The sequence below is a fragment of the Geotrypetes seraphini genome, chromosome 15, assembly GCF_902459505.1.
Source record: "Geotrypetes seraphini chromosome 15, aGeoSer1.1, whole genome shotgun sequence".
Taxonomy (NCBI): Eukaryota; Metazoa; Chordata; class Amphibia; order Gymnophiona; family Dermophiidae; genus Geotrypetes; species Geotrypetes seraphini.
The window spans coordinates 1,806,913-1,832,527 of NC_047098.1; the positions used below are offsets into that span (position 1 = coordinate 1,806,913).

At 43.4% G+C, this 25,615-nt stretch overlaps 1 protein-coding gene across 6 annotated transcripts in view; it reads left to right on the forward strand.

Annotated features, from left to right (window-relative positions):
• The first annotated feature begins 825 nt into the window (after nt 1–825).
• Nucleotides 826–25,615, forward strand: part of ATP13A2 (ATPase cation transporting 13A2) — a 90,755-nt gene continuing 65,965 nt past the window's right edge. For 2 of the 6 annotated variants that reach the window (XM_033921916.1, XM_033921915.1), the window contains exons 1-6: nt 2,926–2,994; nt 16,246–16,319; nt 19,791–19,958; nt 21,253–21,311; nt 24,029–24,143; nt 25,284–25,363. In XM_033921916.1, the coding sequence (XP_033777807.1) occupies nt 2,976–2,994; nt 16,246–16,319; nt 19,791–19,958; nt 21,253–21,311; nt 24,029–24,143; nt 25,284–25,363 (515 nt within the window). In that variant the 5' untranslated portion in view covers nt 2,926–2,975. Of the gene's footprint in view, nt 963–2,917; nt 2,995–3,980; nt 4,075–16,245; nt 16,320–19,790; nt 19,959–21,252; nt 21,312–24,028; nt 24,144–25,283; nt 25,364–25,615 lie in introns of those variants that run through there. The other 4 variants (XM_033921913.1, XM_033921912.1, XM_033921917.1 and 1 more) reach the window with 4 other exon arrangements.

A 25,615-nucleotide genomic window follows, 5' to 3' on the forward strand; every position in this document is an offset into this window, starting at 1 on the left:
TCTTTTTGACGGTGGGGGTCTCCAAAATTGCACACAGTATTCCAAATAGTTAGCGACATTATCACCTCTCTTTTCCTACTAGCCAGTCTTCTCCTTATGCACCCAAGCACCTTGGCTGGCTTTGGCCATCACCTTTTCTACTTGTTTTGCCACCTTGAGGTCATCAGCCTCAATCGCCCCTAAGTCCTGCTCTTCTTCCCTGCACAAAAGTCCCTCGCGCCTATACTATACTGTTGTCCTGGATTTTTGCAGTCCAAGTGCATGACCCTACACTTTTTTAGCATTAAATCTTAGTTGCCAGTGAACTTCTTCAAGCTTCACCAGATCCCTCCTCAATTACAGAACTTGGCATCATCCGCAAGAAGGAATTTAGAGCTCTTTCCTGTGGCCTCTTAATGATAAAGCACTTAAAAATGTTTCATAGCACTAGTGGTAAACTGTTTGTAGTTTTCATCATGTAGGACAGGGTTAAAGATGGGACGGTGGCCTGCGAGGCTCTATTTCGTGCTAAAGAGAGGCATTGCTTTGGGTTGGGGCCAGATGCTCCGCTTTCATCTCTTCGCCTACTCGGGCTCAACAGGGCTTTTACCCAGCGGCAAAAAAAAGTGGGAGCCAAGAGTCTTGGCCCCGAGAGGAGTTGCCCCGGCCAGGGCTCCAGCGGGCGAACGGGACAGTAGCCGCTGCGAGCCGCGTATAGAAAGCGCACGCAAGGCGCCTCCCAAAACGAGGCTTGGAGCGCAATGAGGTGAGCGTATTGGAGCACCACAATGAGGTTTGGAACACAATGAGGTGAGCGTATTGGAGCACCACAATGAGGCTTGGAACACAAGGCGACCAGCAGAAGGCGGCTTAAGGTGCGAAGTTGAAAGTGAGGGAAGAGGCTGCCATTGGACGCTGCAGCCTGTCAGGGAGGAGAAGAGCACCCCTCCTGACCCCCATCTCAGCCAGGCTCATATGGATGGGTGAGCGATTGCATTCTTCCTTTTCAGGGAGGTTGACAGAGAGAGAGAGAGAAGCACTGAAAGGACTAAGGAAATGGATGGCGGGTGGGGGAGGGGAGGGCTATGTGGCCTCTTTTTTCACTTCCTAAATAGGCTGGAAGGTGAACATAAGAGATTCTGGACGCTGGATAGGAGACAGTGTTCAATTCTGGATTAAGAATGATTATCAGGATAGGGTTAAATGGCCATTTTTCTCAGTGGAAGAGGGTAAATAGTGGTGTGCCACAGGGATCTGTCCTGGAACCGCTGCTATAAATGATCTGGAAATTGGAAATACTAGTGAAGTGATTAAATTTGCAATGACTCTAAACTGTTCAAACCTTTTGAATGCAGGTAGACTGTGAAAAACTGCAGGAAGGTCTCAGGAAATTAGAAGACTGGGCGTCCAAATGGCAGATGAAATTGATTGTGGAAAAATACAAAGTCAAACAAAACAAAGTTTCCAGTTTAAATGAACTTTGTTTTGTTTGACTGTGCATTTTGTTTTCAGTTCCTCCATTTTTTGTTTTGTTATACAAATACAAAAGTGATGCACATTGGGAAGTATAATCCAAATTATAGTTACCAGATGCTATGGTCCACCTTGGGGTCAGCACTCAAGAAAAAGATCTAGGTGTCATTGTGAACAATACGATGAAACCTTCTGCCCAATGTGTGGCAGCGGCCAAGAAAGCAAACAAGATGCTAGGAATTAGTATTAGAAAAGGGATGAGAAACAAGACTAAGAATGTTATAATGCCTCTGTTTTGCTCTATGGTGCAACCTCGCCTTGAGTATTGTGTTCAGTTCTGGTTTACTTTTATGACAGCACTAGAAAAGGATCAAAGAACACTGACCAAGATGATAAAGGGGATGGAATTCCTCTCATATGAGGAAAGACTATAAAGGTTAGGGCTCTTCAGTTTGGAAAAGAGACGGATGAGGGGAGATATCATTGAAGTCTTCAAAATCCTGAGTAGTGTAGAATGGGTACATGTGAAACGATTTTTTTTTTTTTTTTACTGCAATAACATTTACAAAGACTAGGGGGCACTCGAAGTTACAGAGTAATACTTTTAAAGCTAATAAGAGGAAATTTTTTTCACTCAGAGAATAGTTAAGCTCTGGAATGCATTGCCAGAGGATGTTGGAAAAATGGTTAATGTAACTGGTTTTAAAAAAGATTTGGACAAGTTCCTGGAGGAAAAGTCCATAGTCTGCTGTTGAGACAGACATGGGGGAAGCCACTGCTTGCCCTGGTTCAGTGGCATGGAATGCTATTTTTATTTGGGCTTTTGCCAGGTACTTGTGACTTGGATTGCCCTCCATGAGGACGAGATACTGGGCTAGATGGACCATTGGTCTGGCCCAGTAAGGCCATTGTTCTGTTCTTATATGGAGGGCCAGGTGAGGGAGAGGGAGAGATACTGGACTTGGAGTGTCGGAAGAAGGGAAGATAGGGGGTAACAGACTAGAAAAGGTGGGCATAGATAGTGTTACCAGATGTCTGGGAAAACCCAGACATGTCCTCTTTTTAGAGGGGGTAATTTCCAAAACCCAGCAGTTTGTCCAGGTTTTAGAAGGCCCCGAGCATGCGTGGATGTGACGTGACATCATCATGTCACATTGGCACATGCTTGGAGGCCCTCCAGCTGTGACTCCAAGCTCTTGGAAGAAGAGATGAAGTCTGTGTGTGGGTGGGACTGGGGGGCGGAACTGGGAGCAGAATGGGGCGGGGCCACATGTCCTCTGTTTGTTAAAGATTAAATCTGGTAATCCTAGAGGTGAGGTGGCTCCAGATGATGGGAGACATGAACAGGATGGACAGTGTGTGTTTTTAACTTTCTAAAGAGGAAACATTTTTTCAAGTAAGGGGATGTAGAGCATCTCCTAGCAACAGCCTGAGATACCGTGCAGGAAATTGAGTTTGAGGCTTTTATTTCTGATGGTGTAGCAGAGGGAGCTGCCAGAGAAAAAAGCTGAGGACGTGGTGCCATGTACAGGGACAAGAACGGTAAGGGCAATGGTAACTTTCAAAAAACAAAAGGACCTGGGCAAGCAGGGGGTTGAATCTTCTTCATCTAATGACAGCAATGAGGACAAGGAAGTGACTTGGCAGAACAGCTTAGTTTGTTTTTAAGCTGCAACTGTTTTTTCAACAGAACATTTTCTTAGCTTTGTGCTCTTTGAATGAATTAATGTGCTGTTCCTTCTAGTTTGCTCATATAGAGGTTACCACACAAACACCCCGCAGGTGCTATCTCATTTATTTGACTTTCTTGAGACAGATGCCACATGTACAGTATCAGGTTACTGATCACGTAAGAAGGTATTAAGCTGCAGCTTCCTGATTTGGATTGTCCAGTAAAGCGGCTTTGTCTTCTGCTTCCCATGGAAAATCCCAGCGCCGCTCTAGGCTCTGACGTGAAATTGTGCATTTCCAGAAGTCTAGAAAGGACCGAGGCCGATTCACCCACAAATCTACGTGCAAAGTTAATTACAGAGAGTATAGATTAGGTGCCTTTCCCCTTTAAGTAATTAGAACTTTGTAATTCCATTACTCAGGCAAGTCAAAAGCTTTTGATTTTTTGGAGAAGTTACATAAATCTATATCTGAAAAACCTTTTATAAAGGACAACTTGAGCCATGTTTGAGAGAAGTTAGAGGGGTTTTGTTGAACCCTACTTCTTTCTATATTCATTAATCTCTTCTTGGGTGATTTATGATTCAGGGCCCAACATTTTGAATGTGTACTATTCTGTATCTCTAAGTAGATCACTATGTACTTGTCCACATTAAATCTTACCTGCCATTGAGATGCCCAGTTGTCTCCTTCAAATCCTTGCAGGCTCCATCCTTTTTAACAGTTGAATAATTTTATGTTGCCTGCAAATTTCATTATCTCGCTAGCAAAGACACCTTGGTTAATGAGGCAGATAAGCATATATATTGTCTGTTTTAGAAAGACTGTTAAATTGAGCACTTAATCTTCTTTTTCAGTACTCCAAGAGCTGTTTAATTCCCTGTGAATTTGTGTTTTGCATATTGCCTTCCTGAAGAAAGCAAACAGGATGCTAGGAATTATTAAGAAAAGGTTAGTATATAAGACCAAGAATATTATAATGCCTCACCTGGAGTATTGCATTAAATGATGGTCTCCTTATCTTAAAAAAGATACAGCGGCACTAAAAAAAAGTTCAAAGAAAAGCAACCAAAATGATAAAGGGGATGGAACTCCTCTCGTATGAGGAAAAACTAAAGAAGTTAGGGCTCTTCAGCTTGGAAAAGAGATGGCTGAGGAGAGATATGGTTGAAGTCTACAAAATCCTGAGTGGAGTAGAACGGGTACAAGTGGATCGATTTTTCACTCTGTCAAAAATTACAAAGACTAGGGGACGCTCGATGAAGTTACAGGGATATACTTTTAAAATCAACAGTATGAAATTTTTTTTTTCACTCGAATAATTAAGCTCTGTAACGTAGCTGGTTTTAAGAAAGGTTTTGACAAGTTCCTGGAGGAAAAGTCCATAGTCTGTTATTGAGAAAGACATGGGGGAAGCCACTGCTTGCCCTGTATCGGTAGCATGGAATATTGCTACTCCTTGGGTTTTGGTCAGATACTAGTGACCTGGATTGGCCACTATGAGAATGGGCTACTGGGCTTGATGAACCATTGGTCTAACCCAGTAAGGCTATTCTTATGTGGTAAGAGCAGTTAATGTAGCTGGTTTTGAAAAAGGGTTGGACAAATTCCTGGAGGAAAAGTCCATAGTCTCCTGTTAAGACAGACATGGGGGATAGCATGAAATGTTGCTACTCTTTGGGTTTTTGCCAGGTACTTGTGAACCGAATTGGTCACTGTTGGAAACAGGAGACTGGGTTGGATAGACCATTGGTCTTACCCAGTATGGCTGTTCTTATGAAGGTGAAGGCTTGTTTATATTGGGTCATTTATTTCTTGCTTCTTATTAATTCATTTTACTACATTAGGACATTTGTTTTATAAAGACAATATATATGCTTACTGTATCTTCCTTTTATAAAGTTACTCCATGCTTGTTTTTTTTGTTGCATTCTTCTCATTTTTATTAATGTTAATTGGTGTTTACCCCACTTTGGTTATATTTAAGAGGCAGTATATCAAGGTATTTAAACTTATAGGTCCTGATTAAAAAAAGGAAAGCTGGGTTTTTAAGTTAGAAGCTTAAATTTGTTTCCTATTTTCAGACTGGATGTTTCTGCTCCTAAATCTGTCTTCCATTTATTCACCTAATTTAACTTCATGTTACTGAAAATCACTGCTGAACTCTTAGGGACAAATTCTATAAACGGCATCCCGATTTTAGGCAACCCACTGCTGTCTAACCACCAATTGGGATGCACATAAAAAAAAAAAAAAAACAACCTTGGGCAGGCCACCTACGTTGTAGGCGCTTCCGTAAGCCTAGGGAGGTGCGTAGGACTGCCTAAGCTTGCCTAAGGCTAGGTTTGGGGATGGTTTTTCCCGGAAGTGGCCTTGGGCGAGCTTAGGTGGCCCTACATGCCACCCTAAACCTGTGATAGGCACCTGAAATGTAGGCCAGCAAAATGCTGGCCTACATTTCAAGCAAATGTGGCTGCTGAGCTTATCGTGGCAAGGTATCTCCCTGCCGCTATAAGTTTAGCAGCTGCAGCAAGCCATCCCCTCCCTCGCAAAGACTACTGGAACCCCCAACTTCTTCCGCAAAGATCGCCGGCAGGAGGGATGTCCAATCCCTCCTGCCAGAATCCCCCCCAATCCCCGGCAAAGAATACTGGTAAGAGGGATGCCCATTCCCTCCTACTGGACCCCACCCCCCTCTGCAAAGATCGCCAGCAGGAGAGTTACCCAGTCTCTCCTGCCAAAACCTCCCCCCAACCCAAGATCATAGGCAGGAGGGATGCCCAGTCCCTCCTGCCAGAAAGTGGAAACCCCCCTGTCACAAAAAGTAGCCCATCTGGAACCTCACCTACCTTATTGAGATGGCCGGCTGAAAGCATCCTTCCATGCCTTCACTAGCATGGTGGGCTTGCCCCTTCCTGGTGCATCGTGGGAAGCACCGGGGAAGGTCCTAAGGCCCTGATTGGCCCAGGTGCTTAAGGCCCCTTCTGTAGGAGGGGCCTTAGGCACCTGGGCCAACCGGAATCTGAGATACACTGGGAGTGGCCTTCCTGTTGGCCAGATCCCTTAGGCCACCCTGAGGTCAGCTCTGGTGGAGCTGTTTTTACTTCGCTGATGATGGCCGCTGTGTACAGTTTCTGTGGAACAGGCATGGAAACATTCTGCCCACCAGCTTTTTCTCAGAGATTTATGGTCCACTTTTGGGGCAGGTTTTGAACTTTTTATTAAGATTTCAAAAGCTTATCATAAAATTGTAATGACTCACAAGTCTGTTTTTGATATGACCCAGATGATCTCGGTCAAAAATTCTATTTATTTGAACCTTTTAAAATCAATGCAGATGAAGCAGCTGGGCTATAATTATCAGGAGAGATTAGCATAAAAATGTGGGCAGTCAGGTGGAAGATAAAGCTTTTCAGACTTGCTTGTTGGGTTAGTAGGAGTGGTTATCCTGCTAGAAACAGGCTTTGGTCACTGCAGCTGTTCCTCAGTGCTGAATTCCACCAGGCACTTGTACTGCAAAAGGTAAAGGAAGTACTGGTGTAACGTCTTTCTATATTATGTGCTCGTGTTGTGTTGTGTCGAAAGAGTCCTCCTCAATAGAAACATTTAAAAATGTGTCATCATCCTTGTGAAGCTTCTTTACTTCCTTGATAAATCCGCCAGCTGCTGTCATGTTTCTAGGAAAGAGTCTCTGGCGTGCTTTCAGCTGGGGATGCCGACTTCCTTCTGGGGGTGGTTGGTTCCTTCTGAATGCTTCAGTTCTGTTGTGTCCATCGTTGCTTTGTGAGTGAAGCCGGGCATGATGACGGAGTTGTGTGGTGAGCAGGATGGTCAAGCAGCTGTGGATTACTTGTGCCAGTGCGCTTTAACCAGGACTGAAGAATGAAATGTGTCCGCCAGAAGCAAATGTATTATTTATTTTAGTAATTTATAGCCCACTTATAACTAAGCGGCTCACAATTTTTTATTTTATTTTATTAGGCATTTATATACCACCTATAAAGATTATCTAAGCGGTTTACATTCAGGTGCAATTGTGATCCTCTGTCTTCTCCTTTTGAAATACACCTCCTAAGTCTGTTTTCTCTTCCAAGTTAATTTTCTTTTGTTTTGATAGAACCTTTCTTCTCAAATTCTGTTAGCAGGTCGGGGTGCGATATTATGGAACAATCTACCTCTTGCAGTAAAGAAAGCAGCAACTTTACTAAAAGTTAGGAAGTTACCGAATACGGTATTATTCAGACGCAGCTTTTCTTCCTGATTTTTGGAGTGGAGTAGAACGGGTTACAAGTGGATCAATTTTTTACTCCGTCAAAAATTACAAAAATTAGGGGACACTTGATGGAAGTTACAGAGAAATACTTTTAAAACGAATTGGAGGAATTTTTTTTTTTTTCACTCGGAGGGAGGAAGTGGGACCGTTGGATGATGGAGACATAAAAGGAGCGATAAGGGGGAAGAGGAGGTGGCTGACAGATTAAACATGTTCTTCTCGTCAGTCTTCATAAGCGAGGACACATCCAATATACCGGAATCCGAAGAAATCTTTTACAGAGACCCAGAAGAAAAACTATCAACATTAGAGGTAAGCCTCCAAGATGTCCTCCGACAGATAGACAGATTGAAAACTGACAAATCCCCAGGCCTGGACGGAATCCACCCAAGGGTATTAAAGGAACTGAAAACTGAAATAGCGGAGATACTCCAAAAAGTCTGCAACCTGTCCTTGAGAACAGGGGTGATCTCGGAGGATTAGAAAATAGCAAATGTCACAGCTATCTTCAAAAAGGGATCGAGAGGTGATCCAGGAAACTACAGACCAGTGAGTTTGACTTCAGTGCCGGGCAAGATGGTAGAAGCATTGATAAAAGACAGTATCTGTGAGCATATAGAAAGGAATAGGCTAATGAAAACAAGCCAACATGGCTTCTGCAAAGGAAGATCATGCCAAACAAACTTACTACACTTCTTTGAAGGGATGAACAGCCAGATGGACAAAGGGGACCCCATAGACATCATATATCTCAACTTCCAAAAAGCCTTTGACAAGGTACCTCATGAGCGGCTACTTAGGAAACTGTGGAACCATGGGGTGGAAGGGGACATACATAGATGGGTTAAACACTGGTTGGCAAACAGAAAGCAGAGGGTTGCAGTGAAAGGCCACTACTCGGGCTGAAGAAGGGTAACAAGCGGTGTCCAACAGGGGTCTGTACTCGGGCCGCTGCTGTTCAATGTATTTATAAATGACCTGGAAGCAGGGACAAAGTGCGAAGTTATAAAGTTTGTAGATGACACTAAACTCTGTAGTGGAGTTAAAACTATAGGGGAATGTGAAGAACTGCAAAGAGGCCTGACAACATTGGAGGAGTGGGCGATTAAATGGCAGATGAACTTCAATATAGAGAAATGCAAGGTCATGCATATAGGGAAAAAGAACCTGATGTTCAGCAACAAAATGGGGGGATTGGTACTGGGGGAAAGTAACCTTGAAAAAGACCTGGGAGTGTTGGTGGATACAACAATGAAACCAACGGCGCAATGTGCGGCAGCCTCAAAGAAAGCAAACAGAATGTTGGGTATTATCAAGAAGGGTATTACAACAAGAACGGGGGAAGTCATCCTGCCGCTGTATCGGGCAATGGTGCGCCCACACCTAGAGTACTGTTTCCAATATTGGTCACCGCACCTTAAGAAGGATATAGCGATACTTGAGAGGGTCCAGAGGAGAGCGACACGGATGATTAAGGGTATGAAGTACCTTTCATACGCTGAAAGGTTAGAGAAACTGGGGATCTTCACCCTGGAAAAGCGGAGACTCAGAGGTGACATGACAGAGACTTACAAGATTATGAAAGGCATAGAGAGGGTGGAGAGGGACAGGTTCTTCAGCGTACTAGGAACTACAAAAACAAGAGGGCACTCGGAGAAATTGAAAGGGAACCAATGCTAGGAAGTTCTTCTTCACTCAGAGGGTGGTGGATACCTGGAATGCGCTTCCGGAAGATGTAATAGGACAGTCTACATTAAGGGGTTTCAAAGAGGGACTAGATAAATTCCTGAAGGATAAGGGGATTGAAGGCTACAGACAAAGGAGGACACAGGAGCAAAATAGGGCATAGATAAAAGGGAAAGAGGGATTTTTCAGGATATAAGGGAGTAGGAATCAACGGGCTAGACAAAAGATCACTCAACAGGTCATGGACCTGATGGGCCGCCACGGAAGTGGACCGCTGGGCTCGATGGACCCTTGGTCTGACCCAGCGGAGGCAAATTCTTATGTTCTTATCTTAATTATACTTGTTTTAGGAATAAAATCTTATTCTAGTACGAGACACTCCATTCCTGAACCTGTGGCTAGTCCATCCCTTCTCCCAAGAACTCTTGTAGGGAGTTGCATACTTTTTTGCTCATCCTCTCTTACTTCTGGGCTGTTCTTCAACTCTTTAGTTGTCTTCCTAAGGACATTGAGAGTTTTGGCTATTCTGCTCGTGTTTATTTTCCTTAAACTTGAGTCTTTTTCACTCAGTTCTTTTGCAAAGCTTTTAAAAGGAAAGGCCAAGGAAAGTTGGTAGCTTCTATACCGCTACTAATGACTGGGGAGTCAATTCTGAGCGGTTTGCATGAGCTTTGGTAAAGGTGTTACAATGCATGAGTTAAATATATGTATATTTTATCTATATATACCATCTTTGCACATGTAGTATTATTATTGTTTCTCTAGCTCATATATCTATCGTTCACCCTTTCATGTTCCAAGTGGGGGGTAGTCTGCTGTTTCCTCCAATGTTACTATTCCCCCTAATTGTATCTTTTTTTTTTTCCTTCTTTATTTAATTTTTTCAAATACATTTCCAAGCATAAACATCTTGAACTGAAAGATTGACAGAAATAAAATTACAAATCTGAGGAAAACACCAAATCAAATTTCAAGAAATATCAAATAATTCTATCATTCTCAAATCCTCAAATAGAGATTCCAAGATTCATTAAGTGACTAAACTTAATAAAGGGAACTTATATTAAAAGGAAAAAAAAGACAGCCTATAATGGTAGGAGATTAATTCTACGTTTAGAGGTTGTTATATCTTATTCTTTATCAAGGCGTTTTAGAGACAAAAATCCAGTCAGCTGGGATGGATCAAAGAAAACATATTTATAGGATTTATATCTAATTATGCATTTGCACGGATAGCGCAGGAAAAAAACTCCACCAATAGAAGTTACTGCTGGTCTCATCAACAAAAATTCTCTCCTTCTTCTCTGAGTATCTTTAGAGACATCAGGAAACATTAATATTTTTTGTCCCAGAAATTTTTTTCACTTATTCTTAAAAAATAACCTCATTATCCAGTCCTTATCAGGCGCTAAAGCCACTGTTACTAATAACGTTGCTGGTTTCACGTGTTTCCTCAGAAGTTTCCAATTATTCGGAAACATCAAAAGGCTTGTCCTGACAATTTTGATCTTGGTCCGATTGTTCCTGGCGTTTCTTGTCAGGAAGATACATTTTAACAAAGGGGGGTAATGATTGTTCTGGAACATTCAGGACTTCCAAAAAGTATCTCTTCAACATATCTCGAGGAGTTGTCTTAGGAATTTTAGGAAAATTAAAAATCCGTAAATTATTTGCCCGATTGTAGTTTTCAAGAGATTCTAATTTTCTCCGCATACTGATATTGTCTTTAACTTGCAGTTCCTGAAGATTTTTAATTGTTTTCAATTCTGTATTCAATTTTTGAGTCTCAGTTTTACCTATTTCAACTTCCTGCTTCAGCTGCAAAATTTCTTCTTTCTGTATCTTTAATTTCCCTTTAATCTTCTTAACTTGTGGAGAAATAGTTTTCCCTAAGTTCACCACTAAATCCCAAATGGTCTCCAGCGTGACTTCTGGTGGTTTTACTAACAAGGAAAAGTCTTGCAAAGGCATTAGAGTTTTACTGGCTGTTGGTTTTGCCTCCAGTGTCCCTTGTACCAGCTCCTCAGATGATCTTCCGGTCACAGGCAGCTCCAGGGACTCAAGTTCCCCCGCTGACTCCAACAACAAGCCCTCAGATGGACTAGCCTCTCGTGGTATGAGCCCTGCATCTCCGGGCATGCTCAGTTCCTGTGGAGAGCTTGCTTGTTGTGGCCGTGGGGGCGGAACTCTATGGTCTGGGCTCAGAGTAGCATCAAGCCCCAAGTCGTCCGCAACGGCGTCACTTGCCGGCGTCGGCAGCAGGTGATTCCCAGACTGATCCAAACCTCCTGTAAGATGCCGAAGAATCTCATCTATCATGCCGCTAGAAGGGATCACGGGATGTCGGGAGACTTCACCAACTCCTTTCCCCCTCCTTTTTGGCATAGTGGAAAGCGAAAAAGGTATGCAAATGGGGAAAATTCTTAGGCGTCTCTCCCATTAAGTGGCTGTGGCGACCATCTTGGAATCCCTAATTGTATCTTTATTTCCTCAAGTATTCTGTGAAGAGTATCGTCTTTATTCCTTTCTTGAACTTTGGGTGTCCTTTTTCTAGTTTGAATTCCCTTGGAAGGGAGTTCCACCACATTGGGGTCATCACTAAGAACATTCTTTTCCTGACGCTTTTGTATTGGATGTCTCTGAAGGAGGGTATTTCCAACAGGTATTCTAGGCTCGAGTTGGTTTATGGTTGTTGATTGTTTGCTACGTATTATGGTTCTGAAAGATGAATGATTTTGTGCGTCAGCAACAGATCTTGAATTTCACCCTACTTTCAATCAGGAGCCAGTGTAACTCTTTCAGCAGCGAGGTGGCTCTCGTCTGCCTCAATACTATTTGAAACTGCCTGATCATGTACTTCGGGATGCCTCAAAGATTGAGAGTACCAGGGATTGGACTTTGCTTAATGGGTTAGGTAGGGTTTTAGTCCTCTGACCCAGTAGAGTTTACCATACACGTTTTTCACGATGCGTTGGATGTGTATCATCATGTCTAGGTTTGGGATTAGCCATACTCCTAGGTTTCTCCCTCCTTCCGTGGACGGTTTGATGGTGGGCTGTTTCCACTTAATTTGTGGATTAGAAGTCATTCTGTTTGTTCCCTGTTGGCTTTACCTGGAAGAAAGTTTATAAATTATGACTGAAGTAAAAGGGTTGAATAGGGAATAATTATTTAACCTTTCAAACAACACTGTAATAAGCAATCTACTTTTTTTTAAATGCATGCACAATTAATCTATAGAATCTGATGCCAAAGGGCTATTATAGTGAAAGAGGTTAACATAATGGCATTCAGAAGAGGGTTGGACAAGTTCCTAAATGAGACTTGGGAGAGCTTTTGCTTATCCCTTGTAATGAACTATGGGAAACATCTAGTTTTTGGTTTAAGGACGGTTCTGACTTAACCTTTGTATTTTTCAACAGTGACTGTCATTTTCTTTCTTTGTCCCACCCAGAGCAAACATCCGTACCTTCTATTGTTTTTTATTCTGGTTTGGCTTACCTAGTTGTAAAACTGGTTTAAAATGCTGATCACTGTCCATCTTCCAGCTTGCCTTTTGTGCCTGTAGGACAAGATTTACCTAAGTTAGAGCACTAAAGCTGAATAAATACTCTTTGATCCCTGGATATTTTTCTGGTTATTTCTTAAAATGTGTTGTGGCTGGTTCAGAATATGATGAGAGACTATTCTTAAGAAAACCAAAATACTGTAGTTGTAGACGGAACGTTCATCTCTAATAAACTTAAAGTTCGCATTGAACCCATTGCCTGAAGGGTAATCTCTGAGTGAAATTTGAGTTCATTGGACCGCACGCTAAGGGATTGAATTGGCGTAAGTCTGGAAGTGGTGATGCTGGTCATCTTGAATTTCAGCACTATCAACTTGGCTATTTGTGCATCTCTCATAGGAGTTTCTAATTCAATTTCTTTAAAATCAATATAAATCTATTAAACAATAAAAGCAAAACATTGAGGCTCATTTTTAAAGCACTTAGACACACATAGGTTTCTATAATACCGTATATACTCGAATATAAGCTTAGATATTTGGGCCCAAACATGGGGGTCTTGGCTTATATTCAGGTCAGTGCCCACCTGCCCCCCTCCAAGACCTGATGCAGGTCTCTGCTGGGCTTGCTGTAAAACCTGGTGGTCCAAGACAGGAGGGATTCCTCCTGCCTCCTGTCTCGGCCAACTGTGACAACTTTTACCTCCCTCCCGTCTCCTCTGTGTACCTGGTGGTCCAGCGGCGAACTGGATCTTAATGCACTCTTGCCCCATGCAGAGCTGCTAGTTGATTGTCTGTATGCATAAGAACATTGTGCCCAGCAGTGCGCTCACATGGTGGCCCTCTGGTCAAGACCAGCGCCCTAACTGAGACTAGCCCTACCTGCATACGTTCCGGTTCAGCAGGAACTTGTCTAACTTTGTCTTGAATCCCTGGAGGGTGTTTTCCCCTATAACAGACTCCAGAAAAACATTCCAGTTTTCTACCACTCTCTGGGTGAAGAGCTTCCTTACGTTTGTACGGAATCTATCCCCTTTCAATTTTAGAGAGTGTCCTCTCATTCTCTCTACCTTGGAGAGGGAGAACAACCTGCCTTATCTACTAAGTCTATTCCCTTCAGTACCTTGAAAGTTTCAATCATGTCCCCTCCCAATCTCCTCTGTTTGAGGGAGAAAAGGCCCAGTTTCTCTAATCTTTCACTGTATAACAACTCCTCCAGCCCCTTAACCATTTTAGTCGCTCTTCTCTGGACCTTTTCGAGTAGTACCGTATCATTCTTCATGTGCGGCGATCAGTGCTGGACACAGTACTCCAGGTGAGGGCGCACCATGGCCCAGTACAGCAGCATGATAACTTTCTCCGGTCTGTTCGTGATCCCTTTCTTTATCATTCCTAGCATTCTGTTTGCCCTTTTAGCCGCTGCCGCCACACATTGTGCATACGGCTTCATCGACTTGTCGATCAAAACTCCCAAGTCTCTTTCCTGGGAAGTCTCTCCAAGTACCGCCCCAGACATCCTGTATTCGTGCATGAGATTTTTGTTACCGACATGCATCACTTTACACATATCCACCTTTCAAAGCAGTGGGCACTGGGGGATTGAGTGACTTGCTACTCCAAACACAGATGGTTAGTGGAACAAACTAAAACCTCCAACAGACACCACTTTACTTTCCACTGATCCACACTGTCAGCTTAATGAGATGAAAAGGATCTCTGAAACCTTAATTCATGCTTGGTAGCAAAATAGAATCAAGTGTTTACAGGTTCCACATTTCTATCATAGATCCAAAAAACCTCTCTCTTTTTATCTTTTCACTTTATCTTATATGTGGCTGGCAGCTTTGCCTGACAGGACCCATTTTGCCGGCCTTATCGGCTTCTTCAGAGGGTCACTAATGGCTGCTAGTGATCTGTGCTATAACCTGCAAAATAATACAACAAACTAATGTGAGCTCTAAGCCCAGTGTGACAAATCGGCTGCTCTAATTTCTTAAATCCTCTTGTACGTTATCCTTTTATTGAAAAGGTGGTGTTCACCCAAACCTCACTCCTTACTATCAAAACTTACTGGAGGGTAAATTGCATTTATCCTACTGTTATATCACAAGATACTTTCTCAATGCCCACTGTCAATGATATCACCTTGGAAGTTTGAAAAATTATATTGTTTACTCCCATGTCCCCCCCCCCCAAATATTTTAGCTCGTGTGTTAGATCATACATGCGCATTACTTGTGCGTGTTTACTGTGCATTGCTCTTAGCTGCATATCAAAACTTCATGCTCATGACTCTCAAAAATATCACAAGCTGTTTCCCCATAAATATGGAGATTCATATGTTAAATTCTGTGTACGCGCTGCTTATGCTTATTCAGTCTGCTTTACTCCAAGCCTTCTGTTTAATCTGAAGGCTCATAACTCTAAAAACTCTTCTGTTAAAAATTGCAATTTCGACTGCACAAATTATAAAAGACTGAATCATCATTTAATTTTTAAAGTTTACTGTTCACTTACTGTGTAGCGTTGAGCGGTTTCATTTTTACATGATTGATCCATTTTCTGCATCGAGTCAGCAAATGCGATCTCCGCTAAACCAGTCAAAACCAGTTTAGCAATGATCATTGGACGATTACTGACTTTAGTGCATCTGGGCCTCAGTAAGGACCATCCTTCCTGCCACAGAAAGATGTAGCCTATCATTGCAGTACAGTTTTTGGTTGCCCCAGCCAGGCTTAAAGCCCACATTTTTGAGGATGCTTTTAACTCCTAATTCCTACTCTCTTGTAAAGCCCCCAGGCCTGGAAACTCCCTGACCTCCCCCATTCGTCCTATTTATCAGTTTGATTAGATCAGGGGTATCCAACCATTTGGCTTCCCTGGGCCGCATTGGCCAATAAAAATGTTTCTGGGGCCGCACAAATGCGCAAACGCTGCAGCAAGACAGAGGAGGGAGCTGGAGGAAAACACTGTATCGCCCTCGACCGGGGCCACACAAAATCCTTACGGGGCCGCAGGTTGGACACCCCTGGATTAGATTGTAAGCTCTACTGAGCAGGCACTGTCTTTTGAATGTTTTAATGCACAGTGTTGCGTATGTTTAACAGTGCTATAGAAATGATTAGTAGCAGTAGTAGGATATATCTAAAAGCTTCTCATTGTCACCAAGATTTGAGCCACTTGATTGAAGTTGCCTGTATTACATAGGCCCTCTTTTACTAAGGTGCGCTATGGACAAGTTAGCGTTTAGTGTGCGCTAATTCAAAGACTGTAGGCCCTCCCGAGAAACATAGAAAGACGAAGGCCAAATGGCCCATCCGCAGTAACCATTATCTCTTTCTCTCTCCGACAGATCCCAGGTGCCTATCCCAAGCCCTTTTGAAGTCAGACACAGTCTCTGTCTCCACCACCACTCATATTAGTATTTGGGGGGTAGTTCTGGCTAGCAGAGGATCCTGGAAGGCATTTCACTTGGTTGGGGCCTATGAACTGTTAATGCCTCTGATAATGGTGTCCCCAGCAGCAAAAACTTCCTGCTTTGAGCTAATTTATATGTACTTTTTATAGAATTACTCCTATAATGTTTCATTTCCTTACTGATCAGGTCATTAGGACAAGTAAGATGAGCTCTTGAACTTTTCTCTTTGCATTAACAGATAGCAGCAAATTGCTGCCAAACCAGCAGCCTGAATACGGGACGTACCAGCTGGAAGCCGCTCGGTCCTGCATGGTGAGTACTCGTCCGTATACTAAATCCTGAGTTGAACTGGCACAAATATAAAATCTTTACACCAGCACTTTTGGTCTGCCAGTATTCTTTCCTCTTGATGGATAATGGAATTCTTTGTGAGAAACAGATTTTTCACCAGAGTTCCGCCATTGGAAAAGTAAGGGAATTATCTTATTGGAACATTTTAGGATAGCCAACTCTTTACCTTATTGGATATACAGCTTAGGCTGCCTTTTGGCCCTGTAGATCATTTTGCCCATGGTCAACTAACGCATTATTTACTGGCCATAGATTTCCACACTTTGGGCTAGATTCACGAACCTGCTGGATCGGGATCGATCCGTGTCTGATCTGGGTAGGTCCGATGGATTCTCCAAACTCCAATATGCAGATGGGGGCGATCGGAGGAACGCCCCCATCTGCCTGCACAGATCGCTCTATAGCGATCCCAGCACATGCTCAGACCATCTGTAGATGGTCTGCGCATGTGCTGGACCTCCGGGCCTGGCAGAGATTTTTTTTAAACTTTTTTGGAGCCCATGGTTTTAACCTGCTTAAGCCCACGGGTTAAAACCACAAACTTGCACTGCGGGAAAGGGTGGGAGAGGCAGGGCAGGCAGGAGATCAGGGCAGTGGAAGAGTCAGGGCTGCAGGAGAAAAGACAAAGACAGCTCCTTAGCCAGGGAATGCAGGCGATCGGAGCAGCGGGAGAGTCACGGCTGCAGGAGGCATTCGGGGCTGACCGGGCAGAGAGCAGGGTGGCAGAAGGCAGGGCAATCGGAAAGGGCTTGAGCGACTGGTCTTCAGCAGTCGCTTGTTTGTGATCGGCCAGCCCAGTCGTTGCAGGGTTTTGGTTAGTGAATCGCGTCCCTGCCTACTTTGCATGCCGTTGCCCTCATTTGCATGCGCAGATCGGAGGATGGTTGGCAGAGAGGTAAATGAATCGGGCCAGAGGGAAATCAGGTACACGATCGGTTTGCTTTGTGAATCTCTAGCCCTTTGTCCTCTAAATTAGGGAACAGAGTGAGAGACTTCTTGAAGGGTGATGCTTGGGGCAGGGGTCTCTATCATGGTTTTATAAACTGTTTACTCAGTCAACCCCCAAGATCCTGTGCATCTTTAATGACAGCCTGGAGTAGAGATTTGGGTCGGCCAGTGGACTTGGTTAATTTACCAGAGTTGGCTAGGATAACTAAAGTGGTACAAAATGTCAATATCAAAAATGCCACAGGGCATATTTCTCTCAAAGAAAGGCATTTCATGCAAGCAGTGTAAATACCTCCTGCTGTCATCATATCATTTATCGTTTGTGGCAGTATAGGAGAATTCATGCGTTTTGGATGGCTACCATAACTTCTTTGCATTGGGTATTGGTAGGGTTACCATATGGCTCCAGAAAAAGGAGGACGGATTGAGACATCTATTGAAACAAATGGAAGTAAAACCCGGATGTCTCAATCCGTCCTCCTTTTTCTGGAGCCATATGGTAACCGTAGGTATTGGGCCATGTTATGGAGATTCTCTTTAATAAGCCAACCTGATTTGGTGTTGGGGATTTTGGCAAAAGGGTGTTTTAATTGGGCTAAAACCTGAATATAGTGGGAAAGAAGTGCAGTTTGAAGCCTTGGCTACAGACTGTTCTTCCCACCTTTTGCATGAATGGCCTGGGATTCTGATGGAGCCAGAAGGCACCCTGAACAGCAAAACATTTCTCTCTGTGGTCTCTGTTCAATTGATGTCATCTAAATCGAGAAGCCAAGTGTAGAATGGATTTCAGAGTTCAAGTACAAAGGGAATCTGTGGGGGGGTGAGTTGGGGGGACTCCTTTGAGGAGGGTTTGGGAGTTTAATTTGTGTTAAGAGTTCAGGTACCCCATTCCAGATGTTAGCAAATATTTTATAGGTGATCTCGTTTCCTTCTGGAAGGATCTAGAGTGTTTCTTTCTAGACTGTACCTTATACGCCCATTGATAGCTCAAGATTTGAAAGCCGGTCTTCTTGATAATCTCAACAATAATCTGAAAACTCTGTAATCCATTCTGAATGTGCCGTGCAGAAAGAATCCACTCCAGCTTTTGAATCCCTGCTCCTTCACTAGAGGGCTTTGCTGCCCCCTTCAGTTTTTCCTTGCGAGCTGGAAGGAGTCTTTCTGATCTGCTGTTTATTTCTTTATTTTTTCATTCTTTTTCATGGTATTTTGACTATCCCTCAACCAACCCTTCTGCCCCCAAACTGGCACCACAACTCCCATTCAGTTCTCTCACCATCCTGGATCGCTGCAGATAGTGGAAACCCAGCTATTCCTATATATAGACTCATGACCTTTGGCTAGACCTTGCCCTGCCTTCTCTATGCAGCTTTCTATTGCCTCTGAGGCGGAGGGGGGCGCCTAGCCAATGGTGGAGAGTCTGCGCGTAGGCTTCCACTGTTTGCAGCTAGCTGCAAAAATAGCTTCCTTGTTCCCTGCATGTCCTCCCCCTTCTATCTGTGCCAGTCCAACGTCGCCTGCACCTTTGGTCTGGTTGACAAATCCATTTTTGTTGTAGAGGACCACCAGCCACGGCAGCGATTTTGAAGCGCTGCCTGCGGCTTCCCTTCCTACTTTCCTTCTGCCACAGTCTGTCCCCAATGATGCATCTTCCAATTTCTGTTTGGGCAGACTGCGGAAAAGGAAAGCAGGGAGGGGAGTCACAGGCAGTGTTTCAGAATCACTGTCGCGGCCGGCAGTCCCCTGCAACAAAAAATGGATTTGTCAGCGAGACAGAAGGTAAGGACAACATCAGTGCAGATAGAAGGAAGAAGACATGCTGGTCCACAGGGGTCCCCCCGGAGCTTTGGGGCCCAGGACAGTTGCTTCTTGTGACCTGGATTGGCCTTTTGGTAAACATGATACTGGGCTAGATTATCTCCCCAACCCTGAAATGTCCTGTCTAAATTAGATTGTAAGCTCTTCTGAGCAGGGACTGTCTATTGTATGTTAAAATGTACAGCACTATAGAAATAATAAATAATAGTAGTAGTAGTAGTAGTAGATGAACCATTGGTGTGACCCAATTCTTGACACCATTCACAGTGAGAAGACTGGACTAGTGCATGTCCTTTCCTGGGTACTTTTATTCTACCAGCCTTTTATATTCTGGTTGTTTATATGATGGGAGCCCCTTTAACATGTGGTGTCTGGCTTTTACCAGTTCTATTTTGTTTATTGAAAGCTTCTGTAGTGCAACTAATGACTGGGGAGTCGATTCAGAGCAGCAATACAGACACATTTATACCCTTCAAAGTATGTAACAGAGGCTTGTGTCTTGTTCTGCTTGGATGTGAAATTCTTTTTTCTATCTGGCTGGAGGCACTTCTTGGTGTTTTGTACATGGAAACCTCTTTAATTCATGTCCTTGTTACAGATGCATATGAGGTGCTTTTGCGTTATAAATCTGAAATACCAAGCCACTTATGCCTGTTGTTTTTGCAGGAGGTTAGCGGTTACCGGCATGTGACATGGCGGATAGTCCTCTGCCACATCTGCACTGTGTTGACAGCTGGAATTCTGCTGCTGATCTTTCACTGGAAGCCCCGGCTCAAGGTTCTTGCCAAGTGCACTGCATGTCCTCTGGCACAGGCCGATTGGGTGATCATCAAAGTGAATATTGCCAACATATCTTTTCTCTACTAGGGGACAGGATGCTAGGAAATCACCACTTAATGCCTAGAATGATGCAAGAACAAGTTTAAGAAGCTTTAGTAATCTGGTATAGTGGTAGGTTGCGGAGACCCTCTATGAATCGCAGCCATTACTCTCAGACATATGAGCTGTTGCCCAACCATTAGGCAGACCAGGTGACCACCTAAGGCAGTAATGTCTGGAGGGCAGCAAAACAATAGATCCTAACACCATAAGCAATTTTCAAATAGTCATTTACTCATGTAAATAGTTTTTGGAAATCCCCCTCATACTCCTGGGGAAATTCTGTTACAAAAAAAAATTGTGCATAATGTATGGTGTTTTATACAGAAATCCCCCATTCATAAGGCCTGAAACCCTTCCAGCCTCCCCAGTTTCTCTTACTCTCTCAGCAAAACCCCTAATTCTCTTTGTCAAGATCTCCATCTCTCCCCTTCTTAGCTACCATGGTATCTCTCACCCTCCTTCATAGCACACCCACACACCAGTGGCACATTTTCAGCTTCTTGCTCCCACCCTCATAGCAAAACTCATCTTTCTCTACCTTCTTCCAATCCCAGGGTGCACACTCACTTTGCTTTGCCCTCCCCCCCCCCCCCAATCCTCACGACTCTTTCATTTTTCTCTTTCCCCTCTCTAGGATTACTTTATTTTGAGCGGTAAAACACCAGACACATGGCCCCACCTTGTTCCGTCTCCAGTTCTGCCGCTAGCCCCTCCTCCGCAAATGAGTTCCGGCCTGGAGCATGCATGGATGTGTGTGATGTCATCTGCGCATGCTCAGAGGCCTTCCAGATGCGGCCAAAGCTCATCGGGGCTTTCCAAAACCCAGACAAACTGCCAGGTTTTGGAAAGTCCATCCGGGCACCTTAACAGTCCTCTAAAAAGAGTCTAAAAAATCCAGTTTTGCGGTGTAAGAAAGAATACAAGGAGTGGAATACGGCCAGCCTGGACTATAGATCTTGGAATTCTTAAAACAGAACTGTGACCGGGAGGACTAAAAAGAACTCCTAGAATTAACCTGCAGTAACCTCAGTTAGCCGGAAATCCTAGAATCCACTACCAACTTCACCAAAAACCAACTGCCCTTAAAGGGAAGACGCACTAGGCGCAATGCAGAAGCTGCATTCTCATGACAAATATTAAAATGTGAGATTTATCCATGTCTTAGAACTAGGTGGAAATATATGCAACTCTGTAAAGCACATGAATTTTTAAAATCTGAAACATAAATGTGAAAAATCCATTGCAGGACCAGTTCGGACAGCATTTCCCAGCTCGAATTCAGACAGAACAAGTTGATGAAAGCAGGTAAACAAATGCTGAGGAAACTGAGTGTGGTGCAGTGTTCCTGGGGTGTAGATGGGAGGAATTTCAGTGAACAATTTGCTGCTGACACAGTTGTATTAAGTCACAGCTGGTGTATGCATGAGACAGAAGACGCCAGGGACAGGTCAGATAGCATTTTGCAGATACTGGATACTATCATCTAGGCCTGAACTTCAAGGCTCCCCAAAGACACATTCAGGACCCAGGATTCAACACAGGAAGGCATTGCACCCTGCCCCATGATGCCCCTGGGAGTGGCTGCAATCCTGGCCATTTATATGTGGAAGAGAGCATTGACTGCAGGAGCTGAATGCTCCATAAATTCTCAGTCGCTGTCAGCGAGATTCCTTCTTCAAAAAGGGGGTCTCCCTCTCTGCCTTTGTTATTAGGGGATCACTAAGGGCTCCTTTTACAAAGGTGCGTTAGGGCCTTAACGTGCTGAATAGTGCTCGTTAGCCACTACCGCCTCCTCTTTAGCGCGCGCTAGAAACATTAGCGCATCTTTGTAAAAGGAGCCCTTAGTCTTCTCTTAGTCAATGTTGGACCTTGCATAGGAAAATGAATGCCTCTCGTTTTGAGAGAGAATAATCTTCAGCTTATATCTTTTCTCTGTCCTCAAGTTCTTGACAAACACAAGGAACCTGCCAGGACCCACTGGGGCAAGCGATCACAATTTCATCGTTGGTGGGGGGTGGAAGCAAAGTTGCTAGGAATAGGATCCTGTTTTGTGGAGACAAATGTATTTCATAGGCTTGGATACAGGAGACCTGTTCCCACATATTGACAGTGGTGAGATTTGATTTGATTTGATTACATTAGCGCCTAATAGAGATTGTGTCAAAAGTGGAATACAGTAGTTTCCATAGCCTTTTAATGATGGAAGCTTGTGATGCCAAATATACATTAAAACATCATAAAGCCTTTTTATTGATTTGGAAAGTTTACAAACAGTCCTTATCTCTAAGGGCTCATAATTTCATCGTGAATACAATGGATGGAGGGAAAGGTTAAGTATGAATTTGTTTGACTGTGTTGGGAACCCACGTGGGGGAAATATTAGAGATTATATTCTATAGGGGTGGAAGGTCATAAGTATAGGAGCCAGCTCTGTGGGTGCTGTAGGGGTTTGAGCATGTCCCACGAAACAACAATCTGCCCTGATAATGAAAAGAGAGTCTATATACCCACTACACTCCCAAATCTCAGTCTTTAAACTCTATCCGTTGAAGTGGGAGAATAGCACAGCTAAAGCCGCAAAGGCATAACTTGTCCAAGGCCTGGACTCTTATGACCCCCAGGAAACACCAGCTATCCCCCCTCCCCTATCGCGCTCAAACAGGTTCCCTTACGACAATATATCATCCAGCAAGGAAAAAGAACAGTAACAAATATTACTCTTGTCATGTAAATGTACTGGAAAACACCTGTCTTTCCTTCCCCTCCCCAAACCAAATATAACCAAAGTCCCTTCCATATCAGAATTGTAACAAGTCCAGCAAAACAGCTGCTTTACATTCTACTCAAGAGAGAAAATGAAAATATAATATTCCCAAGAATCCTCCCAGATTAAACCCCCTACCCTCTAACACAGTAGCCATCCCTCCTCCTCACCCCCCTTGCATTGAGAACAAGAAAGGGGGATAAAAAATTGAAACTAACATCAAACCACCCATCCCTATAAACCTAAATATGGAAGACCTCCCCTGTAACCCAGTAATAAAGGGAGTCAGCGGTAGGGACAGAAAGCACCAAGTGAGAACCCTGAAACAGGACTCCTCAGAACAAAACTTAACATCTCGACAGACTGCCCAAGTCTTTCAAAGGTTGACTCCTACTCCTGGATGACAGAATTTAAATATAGACCTCCCAGACCAGGAGAATTTGCCCCTCACCCCCTGAAGTTCCAAGGTGCACAAAGTATGAAATCTATTCCGCCATTCCTATAAAGAGGGCACCGAGGTCTGAGTCCAAGAGCAAAGAGTGCACTTCAAAGCCACCCCTAATATCGAACAAACTCCTTGACTGTGTCCAGAGAGATGTAATTGGGTTCAGCACCCCTAATAATTTTGAAAAGTTGGCTCCTTTGCTCTTAAGAACACAGGCTTCTTACACCATAGTGTAGAAATTGAAATTTGGGAGAGTATTGAGAAGGTGCATGCAAAGTGGTGGTGATATTTGTAGATATATATATTGGCTGCACTTGTTTTGTTATTTGCTGTTCTGGTCTGATGAGTTTTTGGGGTTTTATTGCAACTGTTAATCTTAATCACCAATAAAGAAAAAAATTACATAAGTCATTTTTAGATATTGATAGGTTGAGATCACATCCATGGTTTTGTCTGCATCTCTCTCGTTTTTATGTTCACACACACCCCTTGAACTTTGAACAGTTCTGAGTTTAAGATAAGATTGATCAGTTGTGAGCTGTCATTCATTTGAAAGGAAGCTCTGGAATGAGAGGGCATAGGATGAGGTGAAAGGAAATACTGTTTTACAGAAAGGGTGGTAGATTCATGCAACAGTCTCCCAGAAGAGGTGATGGAGACAGAGACTGTCTCTGAATTCAAGAGGGCCTGGGATCTCTTAGAGAGAGGTAGAGATAACAGTTACTGCGGATGGGCCGTTTGGCCTTTATCTGCCATTGTGTTTCTACCACAGCCCAAAGATCTCTTATCAGACGAAGATATCTCTTTTTGCAGTGGCACAGAGCTGGGTGCAGGGTCCCAAATCACAGATGGTAGAGATGGTGTAGTGATCGCAGTGGCAGAGGAGGAAGAATGGAGGGATACCATCCAGCTCCACAGGAAAGAGGAGGTAAAAATATTCAAAAGGCTGAAATCACTACTGGGCAGCGCACCTACTTCATGATCTCACAAGCTTAGGTGCAGGGTACATGGCCCATGAGGTCTTGGAGTGCTGGCTAATCATTAGGACAAAAGGCAGAGAGCGAGTAGTGGGATGGAAGTCTCCTGCAGCTGATAGATGCCATCATGGGTGAGGGACAAGCAGCAGGGGGTCAGGCCTAGTGTTTAGCCTAATGGTTAGTGCAGTGGCCTGAGAACAAGGGAAACCGGGGTCGATTCCCACTACAGGCAAGTCACTTAACCCTTTCAGGACCAAGGGACATATTTGTCCCATAACTTTAAAATCCTATAAATTTTGATTGGGATAGTCTACAGTTCTAAATTTGATATGTACGGATTCCATATGATACTGCCTTTATGTAAACAAACTGGTTCCGACATTCATTCATTAGCGTCGTTGCCAGATTGACGAGAAGATTCACTTGCCACACTGTCCATAAGCCAGAAGCTTGATTTTTTTAAATAAAAATAATGATATTTCACAAAAAAATCAATTTTTTGGCATCTGCAAGCCCTTTTTACCATAAAAATGACGTCAAAACCACAAAAATTGGCCTACGATCCTTATGGTCCTGAAAGGGTTAACCCTCCATTGCCAGATAGACATATAATATGTAAACAGCTTTGATTGGAACCACACAAAGGCTGTATATCAAATCCCATTCCCCCTTTCAAGTTAACCATACACCCCAACTTCCTGAAAAAAAATTGAGAACTGGCAGGATGGAGTTAGAACAGTCCTGCTAAAGTATAAATATACGTTTGTTTTACACAGGACAGGATTTTAGAAATCGCAAGGAGTTTTTCTTTGAAAACTGCTTGTAAATCATGGATTTAAAAAATTGCCTGGCCCTTTAGCCACCTGAGCAGCTGATGTGACCTGTAACACATTTGAGTAATGGATAGGGATAAGACAGAAAAGGTCCACCCTAATCTATGAGTTATCCTTTTAAGTGGGATTAGGAGGATTGAATCACAGTTCTCTTTTAAGAATGGAATGTAGTTAGCAAAAATGGTTTTGGTTTTGTTAGTTTAATGAGGCTTTACTCTTTCACTGGTGTTTTTTGTTTGTTTTTAATAAACTCCTTAGAAAAATGTTCTCCGGTACTATGTGTTTGAAGGAATGCGTCACATCTGGACTGAAACACACCGGGATTTTTGCAAAGTCAGGTAGGAAGGCCTCTGTGTCTGTCTTTTAAAAGATTCTCCTTTCAGATTCCTCTGCTGGAGCTTCCCCAGAGAAGAAAAAAATAGCCCCTAGGTAGAGCAGAGTTGGACAAACAGAGCTTTGGAAACCACCTTGGGGAACTCTGCATTAACCTAGTAGAAGGGACAAGTGAGACTGTCATAGATTCTTACCTCACATCTTTTCTTTTTCCACTGAAATCTGTTTATTTTATTTAATGTCCTAGCCAAGTATCT